The 18,938-nt window shown below is 42.7% G+C and overlaps 1 protein-coding gene across 3 annotated transcripts in view; it reads right to left on the bottom strand.

The window, feature by feature from the left end:
* Positions 1 to 18,938, bottom strand: part of cdh7a (cadherin 7a) — a 140,790-nt gene that overhangs the window by 109,634 nt on the left and 12,218 nt on the right. For 2 of the 3 annotated variants that reach the window (XM_058627929.1, XM_058627937.1), the window contains one exon: positions 9,810 to 10,389. In XM_058627929.1, coding sequence (XP_058483912.1) covers positions 9,810 to 10,046 — 237 coding nt within the window. In that variant the 5' untranslated portion in view covers positions 10,047 to 10,389. Of the gene's footprint in view, positions 1 to 9,809; positions 10,390 to 16,585; positions 16,838 to 18,938 lie in introns of those variants that run through there. The other variant, XM_058627920.1, reaches the window with a different exon arrangement.

Below are 18,938 nucleotides of genomic sequence, written 5' to 3'. Positions count from 1 at the left end.
GAATGTTATGTTTGATTCATTTCTGACTCAAATTTGGGTAGAAAAAGGTGAAATCAGTTTTTGCCAAAAACAAGAACTGTTTTCCCCCCAATCATCATCCCCCCAAAAAACAGTGGGCCTGAGATATACGTCTCAGTCACACAACAACAGAGGAAGTTGGTATTGAAAAAAAATAATAAAATTGACGAATAGTCGATGTCAAAGTCACTCCCTTCAAAGAAAATAAAAGGCCTACACTGCCCTACACATCGTTTAACCCAAGTAAAAGATCTGAAAAAATCTACGAAATAAATCAAAACTGGTCAAATTTAATCCAACTCTGTAATAGAATGCAAATTAAACAAACAGGAGCATCATAATGACCGAGTGTGGAAAAAAAATGGGTTCCAAGTGCTCGGACCGTGGTTCTCAAACTGTGGTACGTGTACCACCAGTGGTGCACAAGCTTCCTCTGATGGTACTTGGGAGGAAAATCAGAAATACTGTTCTACTGTATAAACTGTGTGTGATGTGATCGGAGTGGAGCTGAGGAATTTTGACCGTGGTCCTGAGAAAATGACACAAATAACAAAATAATCAATAATTAGAGTCACCTTATCTCTCGTTCCATCTTCATCTAATGTCACTATACCAGTGTGGGAAGTATATGTGAGGAAGAGGAGGATGATGAGACCGTAGCTGACTTTGCTTGGACGATTTACACCACTGCATTTTAACGTGGGTGATGATGGTGTTACTTCAAGAGCTCAACAATATTCTCAGGTGGTACTTGGTATACAAAGTTTAAGATATGTGATTGTACTAATTTAGTTTTCTATACTAAATGCAAATAGTTTTCTCTATCCAGAGCACCTGTCCATAACCTACACTCCCCAGATAGTTATATCAAAATCTGTCCTTAACCTTTTGAGTGATGGTGCCCAAAAACAGTCGGATGTAAGCAAAAACATAATCTCTTTGCAGAGGTAATAATACATTAAACATCATTTTCATCAAATTAGCTGAGTAACTCACAGCCATTTCATGTATCACCTGATTATAACAGATGCATCCTTTGAGCCATTGGCATAATGTGTTCTTTCATTGGTACTTTCTGAAATTATATTACCCGTAACAATGCCAAGAAACCGGGAGACGGTTTTTACTATACATGGTTAAGTAATCAGGTTTCACCTTCACAAACTCAGCTGTTAACCAGATTATTCCTCCTCCTGTACCTTTGAAAAAGGAAACCTGCTTTCTCGCGCCAATGGGTGTTTCCGAAATTAGACTACTGCTGAAAGTGGGGGATAATCAGATTACAGAGCAGCTTCACTGTTTGTTAGAGTCAAATTCAATGGCATTTTGACAGACTTTGAACCCCACGGTCCCACAAGAGGTGGAGGCTAATACATAATGAATCAATCTCAAAACACACTCGACATGATGAGCAACTCTCTGAAGGCACCTGCAGTAAAGGAGGAATAACCTAAATGGGGAAACTCAATATCTCGGTAATCTTAAGGAAACATTTGTAAAGCCTCGAATCGCTTGTCTTCTGCAATATCAGCCGGTATTAAAGCCAATTTTGGATACAATGAGATCAAGCGTCTTTCAGTTTATTCAGATAGCCATGAGAAATGTAATTAGCGTGTGAAAAATGAGCACAGCTCTGTAATGGCTCATTACTTTTTGAGGATAAGTAGCGTCTGCATGCAGACGCCTGACCAACAGCTCCCTCCTTTTGCCTCTCGTATCATGTCAGTCTTCCACTTTCCAACCGAGTAGCTATTTTTGCATTTCAAAGGAACCTGGACAGTGTTCCCCAACTCTTTTCTAAACCACAACGGCATCCAAGAGGAACAAGTGGCAGACGTTTAAACCAACTCCTTTGTTATACATGAACTGCCGGTGTGCAGTTGAGCCCCGTCATGCTTCACTGAAGTGGAGGAAGACGCTTCGTACCAAACACAATAGCCTCCAGTCCACCCGTTATCCACTTTGTGGAGGGGAAAATAGACAGATTTAAAAACTTAACTTTTGTAGCTACATTCAAAGTGTGTCTGCGCTCAGCAGCACGGGCCGAGGACCTCTGTTGAATTATTCAACATCAGACCTGTTGGGATGCCGGAAAACTTCGGCACATCAGCACTTCAAGAAACTTCGGCAACCAAAATGTTCAGACGAAAACAAACAAACAAACAAACAGGGCAGATAAAAGAGGAAACGCAACATACGCAACTTCAAACTCCCTCACAACTCTCTCTGCCCCCACCACTTAATATTTAATATTTAATATTTAACTAAGTAAGTCAGAGTATTACTCGCTACACGAAAGGTTTATCTATTACCGTAACTCAAATGCCAACATGATGAACCTCTGTTTTTTACCCAGCCGTCATCAGACCGACGTAAATTTGAAGAACCTCGCCGAAGAGTGAGAAACGGGGAGCGCGAATAAAGCCAAGCTCTAAATAATCCCCTTCAGTTTGGCAAAGAGACAAACAGCTTCTGTAATAAGTGCAAACATATGAGAGGTAAAACGCTGCACGGGAGCAGCACCCGTTTTTCAAGATGTCAAAATATGACACACAGTTCATTCAATGTGCTGTATTTGGAGAAGAGTATTTTAGTTTAATCAAAATTTAGAGTGTGTTCAGAGAGAATTGGGCTTCGGGCCCACTCTCGCAGGACTCTGTGGGCGTCTGCAAACTGTGATTGATTGACAGCTCCCTGCACTCCCCTGCAGGACAAATTACACCTTCATGTTTCTGTAGTTTGGCATCGTCGCACAATTCCCCGCACAGCGCCACCCAGCTTCCACCTGACCGGAGGTCTAATCAGCCGTTGTAATTGGAAATAACTATGAGGATATCTATGAGGGTGTAGCTAATTTTAGACACATTTTTTTTTCATGTGAAAAGACAGACATGTGATTTATATGCTACCTATATAATTAATGGTTCAATTCAGTGTTTAAAAAAACAGCAATGCCATAAAAACAGACCATCACACGTTCACCCTGTTATTGAATTTAAAAAGATATTGGTTTTGAATTTGGACTGGCAAACATTTTGACTTTTCTTATAGAAGTGCCAATCAGATGACTTCACTTAACACCTAAGACTCAAAATGTATGTCTTGACTTTTTTGTTGCTTATTTTAATCATAAAAGGGCCAGAAAATATCATTATTAAATGAATTATTAAACATATTTAAAGAATATTATTTGGAGCTCAATGTCCAAAAACAGGGCAAAAAATGGAAACTATGTACAGGCGTCTTTCCCACTGTTTCCCTTTTCGGGCAACAAAGTAACTGATTTGCCGGCTTCCTGCAACAGCACGAGTGAAATTACCATAATAACCAACTTCTCAGCTTTCAGAAACTGTTCAAGTTTTTCAGATAGCACAAACCGTTGCGTAATTACGGTCATTGCAAGGTGCGCAAAAGGTGTTAAAGGGTTAATTCAAATCTGATCCAACACATGGCCGCATATGCGATATATATATCTGATCTAAGGTCCCATACTGAAGTGGCACACATCTGAATTCACAGTTGGATGTCTGTGTCCACACAGCCCCCCCCCCCCCCAAAAAAAAATAATGATAATTAGATCTCATGAAAAACTGGATATGAGTCATCTCAGTCAGGTAATCTGAAAGGAGCGTCAGTCCCATTGACAAAGGACGAAAAACAGCAATTTTCTCACAGCCAGCACTGACTCAGGTTGGCTTGTCACAAAATCCATTTGCAAACAAAACAAACGATTTTCAGCTGTACCTGCACATTTGGCACAACAGCCGCATCCAACACCAAACCGTTGATGTGTTCTCCATTATATTATTTTTGTTTGCAATAGCGGGATGTGAAAAGCAGCCAACAGATACCACAGTTTCTATTTACAGTTTCTTTGGAGGAAACAAATCAAGGTATCTATTTGGTCTTGAATCAGTGACCTCCTCCCCCTGGACCAAACATCCCACTGCACTTTACTTCATCGAAGAATTTTCCCACCAACACTGACAAACACAAACAATATGTGTGTGTCTTCTTTTCCGCTGTGCTGGTGTTGACTCCCCTCCAGTCTCTACTTTACGTTGCCGTTTCCTTCCTCTTTGATTCCCTGGCTCAAATAAAGACTTTCCCACCGCCCCACAGACCCCAAGGATTCCACATGATTCCCCCCCTGGCTCTTGTGCGTATGATGCCCTTATGTCAGCTTGAATCACCCGGCTCAACATGCTGCTCTCGCCACTCCCCGGGTGCGCTGACGTGTTTGCGGCACCGGCGAGTGCAAGCAGATGCTATTGAGGCTGACCTTTGAAGCAACGCCCCATGCTCTATGATTCTAACCCACTCGACAGCAAACACCTAATAGAATTTTAATGGAATAGCTTGCATACGAGCAGGTTCTGTTCACTCGGATAGTAATTATGCATGGGACTATCCCCGTTGACCATGCAGCCTTTTGTTTGGTTATTAAACCAAATTACTGTCAAATTCCACACCGGGTCAGACATCACCAATGGTCCAACGGTTGTTGCAACAAATATGATTAAACACAACACTCGTTGAATAAAGGAAAAAGAGAAAAAAAAAGACGGGATCTGCGGCTCAGTTTCACTTTCCACTCAAGAGATGTTTTCCATTTCCTTGCTCCTCAATGAGATGGTTGTGTTTTTCCTGGAATAAATCCCTTTCTGAGTGCAGCAGAAGAGCGCCGGGCTAATCACGCCTGAATGCAGCCTGAATTATAAGGTGAACGCGGTCCATCCGTTACTCGGGTGGTTAGCCAGATTGCCAATTTTGACGGCACCCCCCATAAACACAGTGAGATTCAGCATAAGGGTCATGTCGGCGTGCTCGCACCTCCCCGCGATGTGAAACAGCACTCGTGCCTCAGAGGCTGTGAATTTCTCCAGTCACTTGAAAATAAACAGATCTGTTTATTTTAAAGACAAAAGGGCCTCATAGCAGAAAGACACTGAAAGGAGGAAAAATATTCCCCAGTGCAGAGCGAGGAGACACAGCACCTTAATAAAAGCACAAATCTAAACATTTATCCGTCACCTTTAATGGTGTAAAATGGCACGACATGCTAATATCCTGCCGCAGATTGATGTGGCAACCCACAGTGTTGTCTCCCACTGTTTTTTTAACTGCTGTTTTGAAGACGTGAGCGTTGTTATTTTGGCCAGCACCACGCTGGGTTTTCAGCAACAAGAAGAAAAGCAGGGGGGTCCACTGCGCGTCCACCTACACACGGCCACCGGGCCATCGGATTTTAACTCTAAATGGTCGCTAAATGAGATTTGAATATGGACGTCGTGCTGTGACTCGTGATGTCTTCCAAGAGGCTGCTTCTTTTACTAAACTCAAGAAAGTCCTGCAACATATATTTGTACTCTTGAGATCAGCTGTGACTACTTGTCCAACTGAGCATTTTAATGCTTATATTTTTATTCCTACAACCAACCAGCACCTGTATGTTTTTTCGTTGGCTGTGCAGTGGCTCGATTCATCGATTCAATAAATAAATGTACTAAATTGGGACCTCAGCAGACTTGCAAATGCGGAAAGTATGAATTGAATGAATCTCTGTGGTACCAGTGGAGTCACAACCCCTACACTGTCTTCACTTTCCACACCGTGATTTGAACGTCTCCAGCTATCAAGTCACGTGAAAACCCTTCAGAAATCTTTGTTTACCGCTAAGTGTTTGCTAAGTGCTCCAGCGGCATGTATTTAAAGACGTGCGTCGCCAATTCGCAGCCAACCATGTGTAGTACTTGGTTCTTCAGTGTATGTTTCCATTGGCTTGATGTGACTGCAGCTGATACCAGGCCAGTACACTTACCCGAGGCAGAGTGCCAAGGCATAATGAGACGTTTGGTTGTGAAATTCTGAATCTGACAGAATGCATTAAAGCCAAGCAGACTGCAGAGTCGAAGGGAGCAGCCAGGCCAAAGTGATGACTTCCCTTTTTTCCCCCCACTGACTTGATCATATTTCCCTTTGCTTTCAGCCAAACAAGTGACCAAATTCTGCAGCGACTGTGCTTTTGTTTGAATGGAGGACCGAATTTGAATTTGTTTTATTTGCCCGTATCAATTAGTGATAGTGAGTGTGACCTCTGCGTTTAACCCATCCTTATTACACACCCACACAAACTGGGCGCAGGAACAGTGGGCAGCATTTATCTGCGCCTCGGGAGCAATGGGGGCTGGGTACCTTGCTCAGGGGCATCCTAGCCCTTGACCTATACCGAGATTTAAACTGGCGAGCCTCCAACCCTCTGGTTACAAGCCCAATTCCCTCCCACTTGGCCAGGGGCTTCCCAGTTAGACACAGTCTCCTATTGTTTCTCAAATTACTAGTCGTGTTGCTGTGTTTTCCCCTTATAACCTGCTCAAAAACTTGATTCTTCTTATCATTTCTCCTTTTTTTGATTTTGCAAAATAATACATTTTCGAGTCAGGTCATTTTGCTGACACGGCAGGACCTTCCATGTCGCTCACACTGAGTGGTGGGGTCAGCGTGTGCAACCCAGACTTTAAGCAGCAGCGGCGGCGGCGGCGTGCCCTGTCAGACCAAAGCAAACACACACACACACACACTATCTGACAACTCCGATCTAAGGGAACAAATGACGTGACAGCTTCTCAGGCTCACAGACGGCCTCCTCTGCCCGTGGGGAGTAAATGAATCTGACTTTTCATACTTCTCAAAGGGGTTAGACTTAGCTTGGGCATGAGGGTCAGATGTTCAGGCGTAGGTGAGTCTGACCTTTTTAAATCCCACGTTTAGTCCTAAACCGTGTATATATAAAAAGTGGACATATTTCCTGTTTTCCCTGGTTTTAAGACAACATGTAAGTAAGAATATATCAAATGCCCACTAGGGCATGAAGTCTGTATGAATGAAAACGAGCGTACTTTTCACTGGATTTAACATGAGTAGACATCGTTTCAGGTCTTCTGCAATAACACATGAAAACTATTTTGTAAACTATGTTTTCATTACGAGGCAAATAGATGAATAGAGACTATGCAGTGTGATTGACAGCAGGTGTACTCCAAAATCTCAACATGGTGCCGGCCAAATCACAAATCTCGAGGCTTCAAGAGTTTCGAGTCTTTGATTCTCAAAAATCAACAAAGCACATGCTCATTATGTACACTTTCAAGTGAAAGGTAGAGTGGTTGCAGCGCTGTGGACCCAATAATGCTAAACTGAAAAGGGGCCAGCAAATGAGTTTGTGTATATTCCACAAGGATAAGCAGATCTCTACACATCTATGAATAAGTAATCAGTCTGTTTGGCATCCTGTGGGATTCACTAACAGAAAAACCAATCAGACACAAGTATGTGAAAAAGAAAGGAAAGCACTCTGAATTCTCCCGCTCTGCCCTCTTTTCTTCAACTTTCAACAGGCAACAGAGGACAAATCGTATCAATCAGCGCGGATGTTAACAAGCAAATACGAAGAAAGCCTCGCTCTCCCGTTGCCACTCGGATAAAAGGGGGATGTCCGACAGACGCTCGGACAAGAAATGACCTTTCGCTGAACTCCGGCACTCTCACAAACGCACGCTCATTCTGATTTAGATGCTTTCCTGCAGCATCCCTCTGGCAAAAAAAAAAAAAATAGAGGGGAGAACAATGGGACAGTCAAACGTATCCTAATTCCAGCTGGAGACAGTAATCCAGTTCAGAGACGATGAGGAAATGGGCTTGTGGAGAGCAGACCCGGCAAATACATGCAGATGAGAATGATTATCCTGCAGATGAGCGGAAAGATGAAAACTAATTTAATAATGAGAGCAGAAAATTCTCCAAGATAACAGGGATCTAGAGACCAATCCACGACCCATCTGGCCCCACACTGCACTCGCTGGAGACTGTTTCCAGGCAGGAGCTGTCCATTTACAATGTGGTGCTGAAAGCATTTTTCGAGCACATCAAAACCCTCTGATGCTATTTTTTTCAAGAGGCAACTTTAACCTTTGTATTTATGCAGATTTAGGAGTTGCTATTGTCTACATTTGACTTGAGTATTTCAGTTTTGTGCTACCGTTTATGTCAAGTACACCACGGTACAGAGAGAAGTAAATGCACCGTCATTCAAACCATATTTCTTTTGGCATCTGTTACTGGTTATTTCCAGTAAGAAAATAATCAGATATCATTTATTCAGACTTCTGAAGCACTTGTGTCTGTGCTTTACACAAGTTTTGAATTTTATATAGTTTTACTTACAGGACACTTATTTAGTGGGGGATGAAAACTTTACTTTTTCTTTACTGACTACATACAGCTGAATTTATAGTCACTTTTTTACATCTAGCAGTGGGGTGTGACTAACCACATTTGAAATATTTATATTTCATACTGCATTTCAAAGGGAAATGATATCCTTTTAACGTAACAGTTATTTTCAGTAGTCAATTGTGTATAAACTTTATTTCAAAGATATTTTACTTCTTTTCAAATACATTTCATGGGAAACATTGTAATTTCCTTGTTAGCTATGGTTACTCGTGACTTCATTAAATAAAAGTGCCGTTACTAACTTTCTACTGTGTTAGAATTTTATTTTTCAAGCTACTCTGCACTAAATTGCACACAATTTGTGTGAATTTATTACACCACTACTTTGACATCGACAATTACGGTGTTGGACGAAACCACTCAGTTGTATATAAAGTAGTTCACACTGTAGCTTCACTCTACAACACTATAATCTTGCCAACACACTGAATACAAGCAATTACAATCCAGTAATATAATTTAAAACATAATTTGAATGGTGTCTGACTAGTTTTAATATATATATATAAATAAACAACGATGAGCTTATAAAAATATGTAGCATTACAGCACGTTAAAATAGCTCACCATATATAAAGTAACTAAGTATCAGGAGCGTTATTGCCGTTCTGTAAAGTTCTGAATTGTGTGTAGGATGCGCTGTATTGATTAAGTTTCCTTTCATCGTCAAATCATACTCCCAAGTGTGCTTTTCAGCATAAACTGCCTTTTTTTATCGACACGTTTGTATTGTAACTGTAAGCAAATATAACCACAATGCGTTTCAATCCACACGTTTGCATTTCCACAGCAGTCTAAAAAAAATTATTGTGTTGTTTCTAGCTTCACTGCAATCCTTAAATCTACATATTTGCTTCACCACTGCTCTTCACCTGAGGGAATGTGATCCATACACAGAACAGCGGCGTTACCATATCTCATTAATGCATAATTAGTCACTCTGTCAGCGTCCCCGCGCACTAACTCTGCCATTTGTGCCTTACTTTAAATGTCACTGGGCAGGTTTTGCACTTACATACCTGCCAAAACATGCATTACTCTGCTCTTTCTGCCTGCAACTTGGCAGAACACCCACTGTACAAAGACACGTATACCTTACTGATTAGAATGCAAATTACCTTGTCATGTCGTAAGAACACCTTCTAAACTAAAACTGCAGCCATCTGCGAGAGGCCATGCTTCAGTCTGGCTGGAATTAAACACAGAGTTCTTTCCCAGCATTGTCTGACTTCTGCCTTTGCATTTGTTTAACATTATATAGGGCACTGGGAGGGATACATACTCTGTAAACCTCTGCTGTCCCAGATTTTGCGGGTCATTACGTTGGGAGGTTATTGATATGTGTATTAAACAGGGACGTGGGGATCAGTTTATCACAAGGGTTAAAGATAGGTTCTGCCAAAAAAACGGTTGTTTCTGCAAACGTACTCCCCTGTGCACATTTAAAAAAAAAACATGCTAGTGCTGACCCACTAAAAGCAACACAGATCACTTACCTTGCCAACATAGAGCGGTTCATTCCCTGTGAACTCCTCCAACACGAAGAACTGGTTCCACACCCAGCTGCGTTTGTGCCTGTGCAGGACCTCCCAGGAGTCTGGATCTGAGTGTGGGGACTTCTCCAGATCCCCAGAGCTGGGATTCAATCCCCAGCAGCCTCTTTCCCGCAAGGTGAACAGGAGCGCCAGGAGAGCCAGGGCTCTGCATGTGCCTGAGCGACACGGTCCCATCATCTGGGTTGCCTCCAAAAAAACACTGAAGCCAGAAGAGGAGCAGAAAAAAAAAAAAAACAAGAACAACAAGGGCAGAAAAGCTGAAATGTCAAAACCCTTGGGGGGTTTATCCACACAGTTCGGACCCTGTATTTCACCAAAAAGAAAGAGTAGTCAAGGAGACTTGAAAGAGCACACGAGTCAAGCTCTGCATTTTGCTGTGTTGCTCGTCTTTTTTTCCTCGTTGGAGACTAAGAGTGGGGTAATTCCTTCCACTTTGGAGCCAGAGAGTTGACATTAAACCTGGATAACAGGGTCAATGGTGGGCAGGGAGGCTTCAACACAGGGGCTGTATAATTGGCACCTATCAGAACAGAGAGAGGGAGAGAGACAAAGACATGGAGAGGAGAGGAGGGAAGTGTCAGCAAAATTCTCCAGTGTGACCGCTTTCACTTTAGACATGGAATGATAGCAGCAGACGCAACAATAATGATGTTTCTGCCCAATTATAAAGCGATTGGTCCAAAAGTGAATAGACAGTAAGTGCAATCTACATAAAGTCCTTCACACACTTTGACCTACACACGTGCCCAGTGCGGTCAACATGTTAATAAGGGTAAGATGGAGGAGGAAAATGACCTGGCGTTTCAACATGCATAAGCAAAGAGATTTCACGGCGCAGGAAACAACAGTGGAATAACAATCGAATGCTGTCATTCAGCTTAGTTCCAATTATCTGGGCTTTACCTCACCAAGGTCATTAGTTTGTCACTTTTTTTTTTTTTGTTCATATAAGATCACGGTGTAATGGCGGCCGGGGGCTCGCCACACAACACTAACAAGCCACATGATCTGTGTGGTGACTTCTCATCATCGAGATTAAAAATAAATCTGAGCTGTCAGCAGCACGATGGCCCGAGCGCTCCTGACCTCTACTCCAAGCAGTTTGTTTGCCAGCCCGAAAACACTTGCCGGGGGTGGAGGTGGGTGGGGGTGGATCTGTCTCTCTCTCTCCACTGTCGTCATGCTGTCACAGATCGCGCCCACCCCCCCCCACAATCACACCCTCCACCCTCCCCCGCTGCTCCCTCCCCAAGCTGCCAGAACATGAATCCACGCAGGGAAAAGGCATCAGTTCGTGACATGTCATGTCACAACACTTCCTGCCAGTCTTGAGCAGATAAACGACGCTCAAAACTTCCACTTTAGAATCGATCCAATCCAAGCCAGCTTATTTATAAACCACATTAATACCGCATTCATAAAGCAAACATTTAAAAACAAACATAAGACACATACCGAGCTCAACACAACATAGGAGACACACAGCACAACAAACGCCAAAGAGGACAGATGTGTTTTTAAGTCAGATATAAAAACAGGACGTGATGAGTTCTGCCTAATATGTGGAATGCGAAGGTCAAAACAGTATCAATACCAATAATAGTTGTTACTCCTTGTAATGTTAATCACTTTTTAAAACTCAGATTTCCATTTGAACTTTAAAATGAGGTTTGGGTTCAAAATAAACTCTAGCAGTTCAAGGGAGGACATAAATCAAACCAGTGGACAATCACGAGAGCAAAGCATCTGAAAAGCTGACAGGGTTTTTTTTCTGTTTCCTACAATAGTGTCACTTTGTATCTAAACTCTGTTCAAACTTGGGGGAGAAAGTTCAAACCCAATCTTTAAAAACTGCCCAGATGTGCATTAGACAGTCTAAAGTCATTACTGTGTGTTCCAGCAGAGGGCGCTGCGAGCACGGCTTGACCTTAGACAAGTGGTGAATGCCGTAAGTGATGTTATGTTGGTCAACCATGGGTGTTTGTGTATGTGTATCCAAATAGCATGTCACATGATGTTGTTTAAAACATGTATTTGGAAAAAGTGACAGCCCTGCAACAGACACGTTTATGTAAAAGGATAACATAATTATTTGGGTCTCAAAGTCAGACACAAACCCTTCAATAACCGGAATGAAGCTGAGAAAAGAATTCTAAACTAAGTTTATGCAATAAACTTAATTCCCTCACTGAGTTTTACTTGACTCTTTTCCCTCTTCCACGCCGTGTATTAGCAGGATGCTAGAGGTAGAAGGTAATCGCTTTGGCACACAGTGACCTGCTTCTTCCCACAACACACACACGCCCACCCCGCTCTCGTGCAAAAACACACATTTCCTAAAAAAGCCGCACAACATCCTGTGATTTGCTGTGGCTGAACCGTTTCCCCGCGTGCTAATAATCAACACGTAAATAAATAACAGCAAGGTGATGACAGTCACCTCGGAAGACATTTTGATCATGTGAGAATTTATTTAAAAAAAAAATAAAAAAAAAAAACCTAGCTGCAATATCCGCATCCTTCTTGAAAGCACGGTTTAAAAAAAATGTGCTGTCGAGGAGTAATAAGTACACAGAGTCTTCCAAAGTAACATTTTATGAAGCTGTGAAAACACTCTCTGATCTGCCTTTATATCTTTTACAAAATTGCTTTCAATTAGTGAAGTAGTTCATTCAATCAAAAGCTGCTTCTAATCATCTAATCTAATGAGGTGATTTCTTGCTTTTCTTTCTCAAAATATCATTTAACACCAAAAAAAATTCTTAGGTAATCAGCATCAGCAGAACCAGTATCTAATACTGTAAGTCCCAAACAGCCGTGGTTGCTACTGGATAGTAGCACGCCCAGGACAAATAACAGGCAAAATGGGTGGCTTTGCTCATTTAAGGGCCACTTTTGCTGCATGTTTAAATAATGTTCTCCTAAAGTTTAATGGCAAAAATAACTTTAGGAGGGCAGCAGCCTAAGGAAGCCCAAACCGCTCTTTCCCTAGCCACTTCCGCAAGCTCCTCCAGGGGGGATCCCAAGGCGTTCCCATGCCAGCCGAGAGATATAATCCCTCCAGTGTGTCAAGGGTTGCCCCCAAGGTCTCCTCCCTGAGGGACATGCCCAAAAAACCTCTCAGGGAGGCGTCCAAACCAGATGCCCAAAGCACCTTCTTTTCCATGATTCAGTGCATGAGAGCTAGTCTGAGTAATGCAGAGTTAGCAGCATGTTGAGCTTAGAGATGCATTCAGTGACCCTCATAAAATGAATTTCCTCAACGGTTCTTTACGAAAACATACAGTCGCTGCTGCTACCTAGTGGTAATGGATGCTCAAATAATTCCAAAGCGTTAGGTTGTCAGAGTATCAGTATGGAAACACACTATTTCTCTTGAATCAATGCCTATTATGCACGGCATCATTGATATAATGTTCCTTTTTTGTTTTTCTTTAATATTGCTAATGAATATTTATAAGTTTTGTGACATTGATGGAATTCTTATCAGCTTAAAAATCAATCAGTGAGATGACCTCTATTTTTTGAACTTTCTGCTCTCTTTTTTTTTTTTTAGCCAAAACGATGCATTGAAAAACAACCTGCGGATTAATCACTGATGAAGACCCCAGTGTGACCATGCATGCACAAACACATTAAAGTCACCGCCTTGAGATGACAATTTAGAGGTGGAAAAGTGGAGCAGATGTGGCTGCAGGGCAACACGAAGATGGGAAGGCAGGTTGCAGCGATGGCATCGTGGAAGCGGAGAAGATCCCATCAGAGGACGCCGGCAGGGTCAGTCAGAAACAAGCGGCCGGGCTAATGCTCTTCATTTCACTGAAGCCTCGAACATGAGGAGAGATGGGAGTCACACGGAGGAGACAGCGGAGATAACGCTAATGTGGTTGTGGGTGCAGCCGCGTGCTCAGTGGCTTTTTATTAAATGAGTTTATGCTGATTTACTGTCGAGTTGATCTGCTCAAACTGTTCGCCGGTGCCCACCGCCACAGACGCGTCCATTTTCTCAATGCGTTTTAGAGCTTTATTGTTTTGGGAAAAAAAAATTAAAACAAACGTCAGTGTCAAAATCCAGCTTGAAATTAGCTGCTCTGCCAGGAAACAAAGGCATGGCTGTGACAGGAGTGTTTCACCAGGCTACATTTCTTCCTCCTGGAGGTGTCAGGTGATTGACAGTGATCAGAGTGTGCGCGTAATGCCGTGCTGATAGGAAGACTCTCAACTCCTCCAGTGACAACAAAAGACTTGGGGAAGAGAAAAAAACAAAACAAAAAAAAAACTTTGAAAACACCACGTTGAAGGCTCCATGTTTACTTTGATGAGTTATCTCACTTGGTGGGAGTCATGTTTTCGTACTGTACACAAGTTCAAAGCAAACGTGATGTCTCCAAGTGTGCCGAGGAAGTGTTAAGTCAAAGAAAAACATAAAGGGAGGCAACCTACTGACAAAACTCTGAGGAAACACAGGGATGGTGTTTCTTTTTCTCTCTCTCACAGGTTTTCAAAAATATTTTAGTCCTCATATTTGTTTCTATTCTGTTCTATAGCTGGGTCGAAATGCTTTAAAGCACTGGCCATGTTTTGGGGCTCCAGTGGATTTTCCTCCCAGCAGAGGGAACAAAAACAACACTTAAGCTTTTCCCCGATCATGCAAAAATATTCTTTTATCAGCACAAAAATCAGCATTTGGCTGATTCAGTCGAACAATATCAGCCTTTCAAAATGGTTGAAGTCCGTAATGGAGGGTTCCTGTGGGGAAAGCAGGCTCACAGTTGGCTATGTGTCAAAGTGATGACGCCAATTTAAGGGAAAATTCGAGATAAAGCCGTGAATGTAAAGCCTCCCGGTCGTCCTCCCGGCTCTGTTTCTCTTACACTGCCCTAATCCCATTTGCCAGTCTCACAACAGGATTACCAGTGCTCCAGCGCTCAGTAACCAATCACATGCTTCCTCTGATCCATATTCTCCTCGATCATTGTGAACGCTCAGCGAGCAGGCACTCAAGGGCCAGAATACACAACTCAATCCACTGTGAGCCAAAGTCAATTATGCCTTCAAACACTTTATAGCAGCAGTTTAATAAAGTCACTGAACCATACATCACAATAACTCCATTTGGAATCATTTGCAGGAGAAAAACAGCATGTGCATCAACTTTTTTTTGGAGCCACATTTGAAGCAGTTTTATGTTATTTAAATGATCATGAAAATGAGCTACACTGATGCTTTTTTATTCCCTGGGATCGGTCACTCTTAGTCTGTCTTTTTCTAGGTCGAATAGAGCACAGGGTCAACAGCTGTTGAGGGCAACAACAACAAAAACAACAGCACACTGGTCTTTGCTCAAGGACAGTCAGACAACGCACAGGCTATACCTTCTTGCTGACGCAGGAGCTTGAACCCTATGGTTGAAGAGTGGTCCTCTGCGATATAATCCCCGCCTCACCTCATATTTCATTGGAATTCATCTCGCATCCCTCACCATTAAATCTGAAGCTGATTGACACCGCGCGAGTGTCTCGCTGTGCAGTGAAAGATTTGCAGCTACGGACAGCAGAGGTTTATTCTGCCTTGTAGTTTCAAAGAAAAAAAACAGGAATTTGCCCTTTCCTTAATGATGTGTAATTACAGACTGAAGCACTGTCAGTCAGTGGCTCGAGTTCAAAATTTAAAAACAATTTGTCATTTAATTTCGAAGCAAAATCATGTCTTTCCATTTTCTTCTAGTATAATCTTTTTTCTTCTTTTTTTTTAAAGTCTAGTAAAAAAAAAAAGTCAATCCTGATTATCCTGCAGAGTATAGTGAGACACACTGTAGTATATCCCACTCACTGGTCAGTATAGAGCTGCAGGTATTTTGCAGCTCTATCATGCAGAAATGTATGCATGACACCAAAACTTGCAGAAAATGTGCATTTTTTTGACAGTTCATTGTGAATTGACCCATAATGTCAAGTTTTGACAGTTTCGACAGTGATGCCTCTGCACATACTCTGCAGCTATTACTTCCATGACACATGTGGAGGTGTCGCAACATAGAATATTTAACTTTAGGTCATTCTTATTTCATGATTAGACTGAAAATAAGTCCATGTTGCAGGTTTTTTTTTTTTTTTTTTTAACTTGTCCACAGAGAAGAATGATGATGATAATGCGATTTTGCAGCTCAGTTGTGCTCTCATAGTGTGTGCGTGTCTGGCATGGAGACTTTACGGTGTAAATCAGACGGCATCCCTGTGGGAGCTGCTGGCTCTGCGCACTGATGTGACCCGACTGTTGTATCTCTCCTGTTAAGAATCAATCATTGCGCATCAGCTGCCAACAACACCTGCGCGACGCGGGGGGGACAACAAAAGTTCGCTGGGGTTTTCACCTGTTCCCGGATCAGTAGGAGATATTATATATGATACATGCATAAATATAAAGCGCGTATCAGTAAACACAGGTGGATTCAGCATCAACTTCAGTGATAAGGACGGAGGTAAATGATCGAGCACATGATGGAGTGAGACTCGGGGAATGTGCCACGAAAAACACCGCCAGGAAACATCACAGTGTGATGCGACCGCTGCAGGAAATCTGTCCCCACGGAATACTAATTACAGAATAGGCGACGCGTCTACAAAAGCATTGAAATGCCACGAATTAAGTGATGAAAGTGGGAGGGAAATGATGTGCATGCCAGTGAAGACGTGGAATCTGCCGGGATTACTCACCGAAAGAGGATGGAACAAGTTCGCTTGTGCGCGCAGATGGGTGGTAAAAGTTGCGCGTTTTTCCCCCCTTCTCCACGCACCAAATGGATACCAAATATGTGTGGAAAAAAAACCGAGTTCAGAAGTTATCATGAAGGAAAGGGAAATTAGTCCTGATGGAGGAGCAGAGCTGCTGGAGATCGGAGACTGGATCGTGCGTAAATGCTCACCCTTGGCAGGGATATGGCAACTCAGACTCTCTCCCCCTCCTTTCCTCTCTGTCTGTCTCTCTCTCTCTCTCTCTCTCTCTCTCGCTTTCCCTCTCTCTCTCCTCACATCCTGCGCAGTGCTGCCTCTGTGCAGTGAAGCCCAGCTGCGGGGTTTTGGGCATGTATCTATCTCTCTCTTACATAGGGAACAGGAGGAGGGGTGCATGGATGGATGGATGGGTGGGCGCGCAGCAGCAGCAGCAGCAGGAGCAGGAGCCTGAGCACCGGACGAGACCAGGAGAAAGACTACAGTCTCATCTAAGCCAAAACCCTCGCAGACTGGAGTGGAGACAGGGAGTCTATATCGAGAAGAGTTTGACCAGGAATAAAGTTGGCGAGGACGGAGCCACAAAACACACACACACACACATGCACGCCGCGGTTTTGGCACAAGTAATGAAAAAGCGGATTTTCAAAACATGCCAAGTTTTTTGGCAGAAGATGGCTCGTGTGCTGTGAAACGAAAAAAAATCAATACAAAATTCTTCACACCTTCAACCAATGAGGAAGATTTAGCATTTTCACCCCCCCGTCCCTCTCCTCCTCCTCCTCCTCTCCCCAGTTCACCTTGAGAATTAATTAAATCCTAAAACATATTAGGGAAATATGTATAAAACATACTGTATAAACAAAGAATTACATTTAATATTTTTTTGCACACACAAAAAAGTTCCTCACCCTTCCGTTCAGTTTCGTTTGACACATAGAATCCTAATTTCATATATATAATTCAGTTGAATTCATTTTGTTGACCATGTTTGTAGAAAAGGGTAATTATGTTGTAATAATTTAGTGCACCGTGGAAGGATAATCACTTTTTGACCTTGCCTACTCTTGCACAGTTTCTCTTTGGATATTTTTGCAAACAGATTATAGAGGCAGGTAAAAAAAAAAAAAAGAAAAACACCTGAACTTTGCCAGAGGTCCTGTGGATTATTCTGTGTGCATTTCAAAGAGAGATGCAGAGATTGAAAACTTGCCTGACATTTTGCTCTTTTATTTTATTTCCCCTGCATCCGTCACACTTTCTAGACTTTATTTTATGTGGGTTTTTTTTGCACTTCCGGACTCCATTCCTATTCCAGAGTTTTGTTTTTCAGCCAATTAGCAGCAAACGGAGCTCCTGCGGTGACAGAGGAGGCACGAGGCTGCACCTCTATGCTCACACACACCACTGAAACCAAACAGTATTAGTTACCCTCCTAATTAGTGACAGTAAACACACAGTGTGCACCACTGTCACTGGTTAAGAACACATGCATTTTTCCAAAGACTATTGTCCTCCAGTCTTGTCGTGGTAAGTGGTATGAACTTGTTTGTTTCTGCGTATTATTTTCTAATACATTCACACCTGTTTTCATGTTGCATTTCACTTTAAACACAAATACACAAACATGCTTCATGCAGTGTGTAATTTTATATTTTTACTGGAATATATTACAGTATAATGCTGCTGCTCTTTTTTTTGTCTTCCCTGCTCTGTCACTTATAAGAGGCGAGCACTGAACCAAACTAACAGAAAGAGCAGCCTCTGTCTGTCATGACTGGAAGAGCTGTAAAGCTGAAATTAGAGACAAAAAAAAATACAGTGAGTCCTAGTGGATTAAAAAGGAAGGACAACGAGCTAAAGACAGGGATGTGAAGGCTGGATAATGCCGGGATAAATGGAAGGAGGGCATGTAAAGGTGGACTAAGTAAGAAGTCAAGTTTAAAGGATGCACGGAGACAGAGTGCAGAGGGAGGGCGGGTGTGTGATAATAGAGTGAGAGGTGAAAGGGAGGAGAAAGGGGAGGTTTATCGCTGGAGGAGGAGGATGAGGACGAAGGGTGGGGGGGTTGGGGTGGTTGGTAGAGGGTGTGCAGCAGTTCAGCAGTGAGAGTTATTTAATTGGAGAGTGACATTGGGAGCTCGGCTCGTCAGCTCTTTCCCATCAATCAGCCGCGGTCAGAGGAAGCCCGAGGTGATGTGGCCCCCGCATTTCTCCCACTCCTCCTCCTGGAGCACACAGCGGCCCCGGCATTTAACCGCGAAACGCCACCATTATGCCTCCTCCACCCTTTAACCCCACACCTCCACATCAGAATACTCCAACGTCCGCTCACTGG

Source organism: Solea solea, chromosome 1 (assembly GCF_958295425.1).
Source record: "Solea solea chromosome 1, fSolSol10.1, whole genome shotgun sequence".
Taxonomy (NCBI): domain Eukaryota; kingdom Metazoa; phylum Chordata; class Actinopteri; order Pleuronectiformes; family Soleidae; genus Solea; species Solea solea.
The sequence above is the reverse complement of the archived record's forward strand: the minus strand, read 5'-3'. Positions and strand labels throughout refer to the sequence as shown.